The sequence below is a fragment of the Haliaeetus leucocephalus genome, unplaced genomic scaffold (assembly GCF_000737465.1).
Source record: "Haliaeetus leucocephalus isolate CR32 unplaced genomic scaffold, Haliaeetus_leucocephalus-4.0 Scaffold164, whole genome shotgun sequence".
NCBI classification, from domain to species: Eukaryota; Metazoa; Chordata; class Aves; order Accipitriformes; family Accipitridae; genus Haliaeetus; species Haliaeetus leucocephalus.
The window spans coordinates 1,405,591-1,414,180 of NW_010972600.1; the positions used below are offsets into that span (position 1 = coordinate 1,405,591).

General features: G+C 67.7%; 2 protein-coding genes across 2 annotated transcripts in view; both read right to left on the reverse strand.

The window, feature by feature from the left end:
• Nucleotides 1-190: 190 nt before the first annotated feature.
• CILP2 (cartilage intermediate layer protein 2) lies at nt 191-6,886 on the reverse strand. The gene is made up of 8 exons (XM_010563302.1): nt 6,826-6,886; nt 5,188-5,286; nt 4,572-4,844; nt 3,559-3,723; nt 3,194-3,454; nt 2,946-3,054; nt 2,690-2,847; nt 191-2,583 (listed from the first exon to the last, which is right to left on the reverse strand). The coding sequence occupies exons 1-8, from the start codon at nt 6,884-6,886 to the stop codon at nt 191-193; spliced, it is 3,519 nt and encodes a 1,172-aa protein (XP_010561604.1).
• A 1,220-nt stretch (nt 6,887-8,106) lies between these two features.
• The window catches only part of YJEFN3 (YjeF N-terminal domain containing 3), a 4,052-nt gene continuing 3,568 nt past the window's right edge, over nt 8,107-8,590 (reverse strand). Inside the window, exon 6 of the mRNA XM_010563303.1 lies at nt 8,107-8,306. Coding sequence (XP_010561605.1) covers nt 8,107-8,306 — 200 coding nt within the window. The remainder of the gene's footprint in view (nt 8,307-8,590) is intronic.

Sequence of the window (8,590 nt, forward strand, 5' to 3'; positions counted from 1 at the left end):
CCCCCCCTCCCCGCGTCCCGGTGGTCCCCTGCCCCACTGTCCCCCGGGGGCATGGCGGGGGGTCCCACTTCACGTGTCCCGTGCGTGCGTGTCCCCCCCTTGGTCATTATAAATGAGTGCGGGTAAAAGCGACGGGGAAAAGGAGGGCGGAGCTGAGCCGGGGAGGGGGCATGGGGGGGGGATGTGGCACTCACGGCTGCCCCTGGATCCGGCCCATCCTCCGGCGGCTGCTGGGGGTCCGGAGGGTGGCCGTGGGGCCCAGGGCTCGGGCGCCGGAGGCGAAGTCCATCACCTCGGGGGGAGCCCGGCGCATCTCGCCGGCCCCCATCTCCCGCCGGATCTCGGCCAGCGCCTCGGCCGGGGCCGTCAGCAAGCGCTGGAAGAAGCTCTCCCGCCCCGGCGGCCGCTCCTGGCAGGTGAAGGTGACGGCCGTACCCGCATCCGCCTTCATCTCCCGCGAGAAGCCGTCGGAGGTGCCATCAAAGCAACGGCCGATGGCGATCTCCTTGGCCAACCGCGGGTTCTGGTCCGTCACCGTGTAGATGCCGTAGTTGTGACCCAACGGGTCGACCGGTGCCAGCATGGTGAAGGCGGCCGTGTGGTTGTTGTCTGCCACAGGCGGGTGACGGCTCAGGTAGTCCCGGAGGAGGCTGTTGACGGCCGTGCGGTGGCAGCTGCCTTGGGGGACGATGGAGACCAAGGTGCGATCCACCAGGCTCTGGTCGAAGAGCATACCGCTGCACTTGAACTCCACGCAGGCACCTGAGGTGTTCTCCAACAGCGTATCCCGCACGCTACGGGTGTCACGCAGCCCGTAGAGCTGCCCCCGGGTGCGGGGGTGGCTGCCCCCCACATTACGGGACCTCACCATGTACTCCTGCGGCCCCTCAATCTGTACCTTGATGAAACAAGCCCTGAACTCCTGAGGGTTGGGCCACCACGAGAGGTAGTCGCCGGTCCAGGAGGTCAGGTCGCTCTCCTTGAAGGGCACCACATTGTACTCATACTTGTCCACCTCCACGCGGTAGAAGCGGAGGTGGTTGGCGCTGACCGGCGCCTCCTCGCACTCCTCAAGGCTGCGGTAAGGGTAGATGGGACCGTTGGTCTCATCAACGTTGTTGGGGTCAGGCTTGGCCACGTTGATTTGGAAAGCTGTCTTCTTCAAGTTGGGGTCATCGTGGTCCAACCGACGGTAGCCCAGCTTGCCCAGGTAGGGCTGGGACACCCCAATGGCATTGGGGTTGAGCTTGGGGCTGGAGGCCACGGCTTCCAGCTCCTCCCCACCCAGCGTGGCAGTGACATACGCCGAGTAGGCGTCGGGGCGCTGGCCGTCGCAGAAAGCAGGCAGGCAGGCTCCGTTGGGACCTGTCACCACGCTGTCGAAGCGACCCCACGCCCGGGGGTTGGCAGGATAGCCGGGCTGGGGCTCCAGGTTGATGAGGCTGATGACCACCCCTTCCAGTTGCTCGTAGGGGTTGAACTTCTCATTGCTGTAAGCTCTGACCTTGACGAAGCAGCGGCGGTCCTCCGGCACGTCCAGGTTGAAAAGACGCCGCTCCCGGATCTCCAGGTTCCCCACCAAGAAGGTCCTCTCCTCCCTCTTTCCCCGGTTCCCCCTGGCTGGCCGGAGGACCCCCTCCTCCTCCCACAAGCCGGTCTCAGGGTTCAAGGACCACAACTTCATCTTCTGCAGGTGCTCCGGCATCCGGACCTGCCCCGCATCCATCCGCACCTCCACCGGCCCTGTCTGCAACGCCGCGCCGCTCTCCCCTTCCAGAAAATCTACAGCGAACATGCCGTAGGTCCGCAAGGGAACGATCTCCCCCTCGGCGTTGGCAAAGCTGAGGTCACTGGAGGCGGCGCTGGCTGTTGCCATGTCCCTGGGGTCCAGGAAGGTGACGCTGGCTTTGACTGTGCCTCTGAAGACCTCCCCAGAGGGACGGAGGAAGATGCCGGCGGGAAGGACAAGCTCCCCGATGGGCTCCTGGCCGCTCGCCTCCCCTAGCGGGATGGCGTTGCTCCGGCTGCCGTCCAGATCCACCGGCTCCTTCTTCCGCAGCATCTTCACCTCCTGGTAGATGGCACCGCCACGGCGGTTGAAGGGCAGGACCTTGACGGCATCCACCAACCTCTGCTGCCGGTCCACGAAGCGAACCACCAAGCGCTGCGTGTCCGGCGGCACCTCAATGGTGAAGGAGCCCTTGTAGCCGGTGAAGCCGACCTTCCTCCCACCCAGGAAGATCTGCCCGAAGCGCAGGGGCTCGCCGGTGTCAGCTGCCGTCACCCGTCCCTGCACCAGGATGCGGGGCTGGGTGCAGGGTCCGCAACCGCACTCGGCCACCACCTTGATGGGCAGCACGAAGCCGGCACAGGGGATCTCCCGCATCTCCATCCTCCGCACCCCGCAGCAGTGCCCCGTGTCCGCTCCGCACCCTGACCGCTCGGCCGGGCCGCCGGCACACGGGGTGGGCGCACAGCGACCCACGTCGTAGTAGCGGGAGCCGGCGGCATCCTGCGGGCACTCGCTGGGCAGCTCCACGAGGCTCGGCTCAGGCTCTGGCTTGCAGCTCTGCTGGCCCTGGGCTGGGTGGGGGGGAACGAGGGGAGACAGGCGGTTAGAGTGACCCTCCCCACCGCACACCCCATCCCAGCACGATGCTGCCGCTAACAAAGCCCATCCCGTTCTCACCCAGCACGGTGAGCTGTGCCGGCGCCGATTTGATGGCGCCCGCCTCAGTGCTGGCTTTGCAGTGGTAGGTGCCAGCCTGCTCCGGCGCCAGCCCCCGCAGCACCAGGTGGCTGCCATACCGGTACACCTTCCTCTCCAGCAGCGTCCCGTTGTGGTACCTGTGGGGACATTGGGACGGGCTCAGCGGGGATGTGGCCGGCGCTGCCTTTCCCCACCATCCCCAGCCGTGGCGTTCTGCCGCCCGGACCCTGCTCACCAGTAGTATTTCTTGGGCACGGGGGTGCCCGAGGCTTTGCAGCAGAAGGTCACCTCCTGCCCGGCCACCCGCACCTTTGCCTTGGGGTGCAGCACCATGTAGGGTTTCTCTGCAGGGGAGGAAGGCGGCAGAGGGTGCAACAAGCCTTGGCCGCCCCCCCCGGATCGCTCCCCCCCACCACGCATCCCTCGGGGAAATCCCTCGAGGGTTGCACGGCTCAGCCCTGTGCCCCGCGCCGCGATGCTCACCCAGTCTCTGCAGCGTCACATTCGCCACCGCCACGCCAGAGCCGTTGGAGACGATGGGTGCTAGTCCTGGGGCGAAGCCCTCCCGGTGGGCGCTGACGTTGGCAGCGGTGCCCTCGCACAGCCCCGCCGCGGCGAAGCGCCCGTCGGCATCGCTGCGGGCCAGCAGCACCGGCGGGCGGCCCTCCAGGTAGATGCGGGCATCTGGCAGCGCCGTGCCGGTGGCGGAGACGACGGTGCCCTGCAGCGTGCGCTCAGGGCAGGCTGCGGGGGTGGCACGGCGCTCAGAACCCATGGGCATGGCTGGCGGTGGGGCCACGCGGCTCGGGGGGGGACACCGGGGAGGGGGTTCCCGTGTCCCCGAGGGCAGGTACCTGGGCAGGGCGAGGGGGGACATTTCTGCACCTCGGTGGGACGGCCAGCGCACGGCACTTTCTTGGCTTTCTTGCAGCTCCGGCGCCGGACACGTGTCCCGGCACTGCCGCAGCTGCGAGAACAGGGGCCCCAGGTCCCCCACTCCATCCATGCTGACTCTGCGGGGGAGACGCCGGGCAGGGATCGGGCACCCCGCTCCACCCCAGCCCCCAGCCCGGGGTGGTCCCGCACCACGGGGACATGAGGGGGTCCCCAACCGGGGAGGCTCCATCCAGTCACCCATGCCCGGCCAGCCCCGGCTCACCCCCGCGCACCCCTGCCAAGCTATTTTTACCAACACGGCCTCTGTTATTGCAATTAAGCTGATGATGCGCAGGCGGAGGCTGCTTCGCCCGTGGAGCTGCCGCATCGGCGTGGGGGGCAGCCACTGCGCGCCAACGGCCCCTCGGGGACCCCTCGTGCTGCTGGCAATGGGGACCGGGAGAGGAGCCGGAGGTGACCGGCACCAGGCAGCGAGTGGTGGCCGGGGGGCAAGTGGGTGCCGGCAGGGATGCCGCGGTCCCTACCTGGGCAGGGGCCGGCACTGCACGGCCGGCGCTCCACGGCTTTGCCCTTGCACTTGAGCTCCTTGAGCGCGGCCACCAGCCGGGCATTGACGCATCGGCGGGTGCGGGTCTGGGTGCCGCTGCTGCCGCAGGCGCTGCGCGAGCAGGGGCTCCAGGAGGACCAGTGCGACCAGTAGATGTGCTCTGGGGGTGGGGGGGCAAAAGCATTAACTGGTAACCCAGCGCTCGCACCCAGCTCTGTAAGGGGCGCGTTGCCCCCGGGATGATGGACCCAAGGGGTGACTGCTGGAGCGGGTGGGTCTGGTGTAGCCGCAGCTCCGGCAGCACCCGGTGGGATGCGGCAGCGGGGGGATGACGAGCAAGCAATGGGTATGGCCCCCCCCTCAACATGCCAGCAGGGTCCGGGGGGTGGGTGGGACGCAGCGGGGACGGGCACTCACCCAGTGGGCAGAGGAATCGGATGTGGTAGTTGGAGCAGGTCTTGCCCTGCGGCTGCTCCTTGTTGATGCAGCGAAAACCCTTCTTGGGGCTGACGTGCACCACCTCGCCCACGTCCTCGGGCAGCTCCCACTCGGTGGTGCGGGCCTGGATGGCCACCGGCCGCTCGCAGACGCGTCCACGGTAGTAGAAGCGAATGGCCTCCAGGCTCTCGTAGTCCCCGTCCCCCCCGGGGTGGTCGATATTGAACCAGGACGTCCACTCGGCTCCTCTCCCTGGGACGGAGCGAGCCCTGAGCGCGCGGGTGGGGAGCAGCCCTGCGGTCCCTGAGCACCCCGGGGTGTCACCGGGGCTGGGGACAGCTCGGGGACATCGAGGGCTCCATGGACAAAGGATGAACAGATGAAAGCACATGGGGATGGAGAGCACCGGGGGATGCGGAGCTTTGGGGAGCGCAGGGTGGACATCACGTCCTTGCTGCGAGGGTCCCGTGGGGACACTGCTACGGGGGGAGATGGCACCTCCTGGGCTGGCATGGTGGGCATCACCCCGTGCAGCCCCTTTGGGGTGTCCCAACTGCAGGACCCGATGACACGGGGGGCTCAGGGACAGCCGTACCTGCCGTGTCCAGGTCGAGGTCTGCCAGGCTGGGAGCTGCTTTCCAGGGCTTCCCCGCCGCGCCGCTCTTGCCCGGCTCCGAGTTGTTCTCCAGGGGCTCTGCGGGAAGCACAGGGTGAGAGCACCCGGTGCTGGGGCACGCTCTCCCCAGGGCACCCAGTGGTGCCCAGCTGGTCCCTTGCCAAGCTGTGGGCACCAAAGGAAAGCTCAGCCAGCGCTGGGACATGCCATGTCCCAGCGGGGATGGGGACCCCCCCCACACCCTGAGCCCCCCCAGCCCCACATCATCAGCCAGGTGAGGGGCTCAGGACAGGATTTACAGGCTCCACGGGACCAGGCTGGTGGTGTCACCATCCAAGGTGGCCGAGGACAGGCTGCAGCCTCCTGGCTGGCCAGGGATGGACCAAGGGGCAGCCGAGGCTGGTGCCGTGTGGCGAGTCCGGCCACGCCAGCACCCACACCGTGTCCACAGGCTGCACACTGGGCAAATGCTGCCCATGAGCTCTCGGCTGCCCTGGGGTGAGCCTGGCCCCAGGGGTGATAGGGGATGGGGAGATGAGCCAGGGTGCCCACACACGCACCCGCCATGCTGAGAACACGGCATGAACCTGGCGTCATGCCGAGCCCCACCAGCCAAACCGGGAGGAGGCAGGTAATAGGGCTGTAAAACCGCAGCTGGCAAGCGGAGCCGGTGCCGCGGCAGTGGCCAGTGCAGTGGGGCTCGCCGTGAATCCCAGGTGGAGGGTGTCCCCCCCGGCAGCTCCCACTGAGCCCGGCTGGCCACATCCCATCGGAGTGTACCCTGGTGAGCCGGGGTCTCTAAGGGCAGCCCTGCCTGCCCTTCGTGCAGGTGATCCGGGGTGCTGAGACGGGAGGGTTCAGCTGTGCTGGAGGGGATGGATGCGGGGAGCAGGTCCCTGGAGAGAAACCTGGCCCCTGGTGCCTGACACTGACAGGCACTGGACGGGATGCTGCCGAACACTCAAGACACCCCTGTGCAACCTGGACCACTGTGAGTACCCCACGGGCATGCAGTGGGCACCATCCCTCCACCAGCAGCAATCCCACGGCAAAGTTGGAGCCTCGACCCTGCCACCTCCTGTCCCTTCCCCAGGTGGCAGGGAGCTGGGGGACAGCCGGACCCCTCGCAGCCCCTGTTCTGCAGGTGGATGAATTTTGTCCCCAGTCCAGGGACATTCCTGGCTCAGTCTGGCACGGATGCTGCTCTTGGCACCTTGCAGAGACCCCCATGGGGCTGGAGGGGGCTCAGCACCGGGAGGCAAAAGCCCCGTGGAGCAGCTGGCGCTGCCGAGCCAGCCAGGGCTTCCCGCAGGTGCTCAGCCATCACACAGCGCAGGACACATCCCCGTCCCTCGGGTGACATGGCCAAAGAGAGGACAAAGCCGCCCTGAGCCTCGCCAATGCATCCTCCCACCATCCGATGCCAGAGGGACCGCTCCTGGCCATGGCCACAAACCTGGCACACCTCTGACCCTGGCACACATCTGGCCCCAGCGCACATCTGGCGAGCGCTCAGCCCCATCCCCATCCTGCCCCGTATCGCCGCCGCCAGCCCCCCGGGAGGGCGGCACGGATGGGTTCGCCGTGCCACGGTTAGACGGCAGACCCCGGCCTTACCTGACGCCCCGGCACCGTGCAGGGCGGCGAGAGCCAGGAGGGCCAGTGCCAGCTCCCCCATGGCTGCCCTCGCGGCGGCAGGTCGGCCGGCGTCTGCGAGCGTGGCGGCACCGTGGGTCTATATATGAGGCCTTTCCCCCTCGCGCCGGCAGACAGCAGCAATCGGCTCCTGGCACTCGGGGCCGTCGGCTCTGCCGGGGCTGGATCGGTGTCAAGAGGGAAGCGGGAAGGAGCCCTCCCCAGCGAGCCGGCCGCACGCTGCCGCTTGCCGCTCCAGCCCGGGAAACTTGAGGGTTTGTTTTTGCAGAGCTGCTAAAATTGGATGCGCTTGGGAATGTGGAGGGGAGGGAAGGGAAAAAGCCGAGCGAGCCCGGCCTCGGCGCTCCTGCGGTTGGGGTCGGGGTGCCAGCACTCCCTTGGCACCCGTTGCCTTGGGGCACGGAGGGCTGGTGGGGGCCGGTGGGCGCCCGCGCCGTGACCTGGCTCACGTGGGTGTGCCAGAGCCGCACCGTGTCCCAATGCCGAGCTGGAGCTGAGGCCGGGCAGAGCTTGGTGCACCCATGGCCCAAACTGCCCTGTGGGGCTGCAGGATGCAAAGCGCCCAGCGGTGCTGGTGTGTGATGGCAGGTGGGGGGGGTGGGGACCCCCCCTCAGGGTCACCCCCAAACTGCAGCCGCCCACAGCTGGGGACCACAGCCCCCTCTCGCAGCCCGGCCGACAGAAATCCCAGCACATTCCCTGCATTCCCCAAAACTCCGGCTGCACGGAGCTCCCCGGTGGGGGGGGGGAAGTAGCTCCCAGCGCTCTTGCAGGGTCAAGAACACCTTCTCTGCTGGGACAGGTGGAGACGGTCCCCAGCGGTGATTTGTCACTGCCCTCCCTGTTAATTAAACACCCCATAACAAGGGGGCTGCTCCTGCAGCCCTTCCCCAGCACATTTGAGGGTTTCAGGCTAGGGGGGGATGTGGCAGCACTGGGGACCCTGCAGCCACCCACGGGACCCTGGCAGTTGCCCACATCCCCATGGGGTGGGTGATAGAGGAGGTCACGTCGGGTCTGTCCCCAAAAGCAGGTTGGTGACAGGTCCCAGGGGATGCAGCATGGGGGGTGTTGAGCTGTGCAGGGGGCCGAGTCCCCTGGTACGGATGGAGTGTGGGGTCAAGTCCCGGCACAATCCCCCAGCCCAAACCCTGCCGGGAGACCACCGTCCCCTCACCCCGTGTCCCCAGGAAGACACCGACCCCAAGGAAGAGCCACCAAGTGCTTTATTCCCGGGGGGGCTCACAGGGCCACCACGCACTCGGTGCCGGGGTACTTGGGTGGGTTGAGCTCAAACTTCTTCTGCACGTCGTAGGGAAGGAATCGACCGGCCACGAAGTGCTGGCGGCCCAGAAAGCGACGGGCACACTGCTTGGGCGCCGACAGCGACACCAGGACATCGGGGCTGATCCCACCGCTGCTCCCGGCCTCCACGTCCCACCCTGCGATGGCAAAAAAAAACCACGGGGAGAGGGTCAGGGGGTGACCCCAGGGGACGCGGTGCTGCCAGCAGCTCCGAGCTGGTGTGCTGGTGGAGGATGCTCTGGGGGTGACAGAGATGGGGAGGGCACAGGGAGGATGGGGTGCGTGTGTCCCCCCACTGGTATTGCCGCCCTGTGCGGCTCTAGCTGCGTCCTGGCACCGTGTGGGGTTTTTCTTGGTGGGGATTCACCAGCGGCCGTGCCGAGGGCTCCTGTTTGCTCCTGCGGCGGGGGGGGGGGGGGGG

Coding starts and splice junctions, on each gene's coding strand:
- CILP2 (XM_010563302.1), bottom strand. CDS start 6,886: ATGGGGGAGCTGGCACTGGCCCTCCTGGCTCTCGCCGCCCTGCACGGT. Junction 5,287..6,825: donor GCACGGTGCCGGGGCGTCAG/GTAAGGCCGGGG, acceptor TGCTTCCCGCAG/AGCCCCTGGAGAACAACTCG. Junction 2,584..2,689: donor GGCACAGCTCACCGTGCTGG/GTGAGAACGGGA, acceptor CCCCCCACCCAG/CCCAGGGCCAGCAGAGCTGC.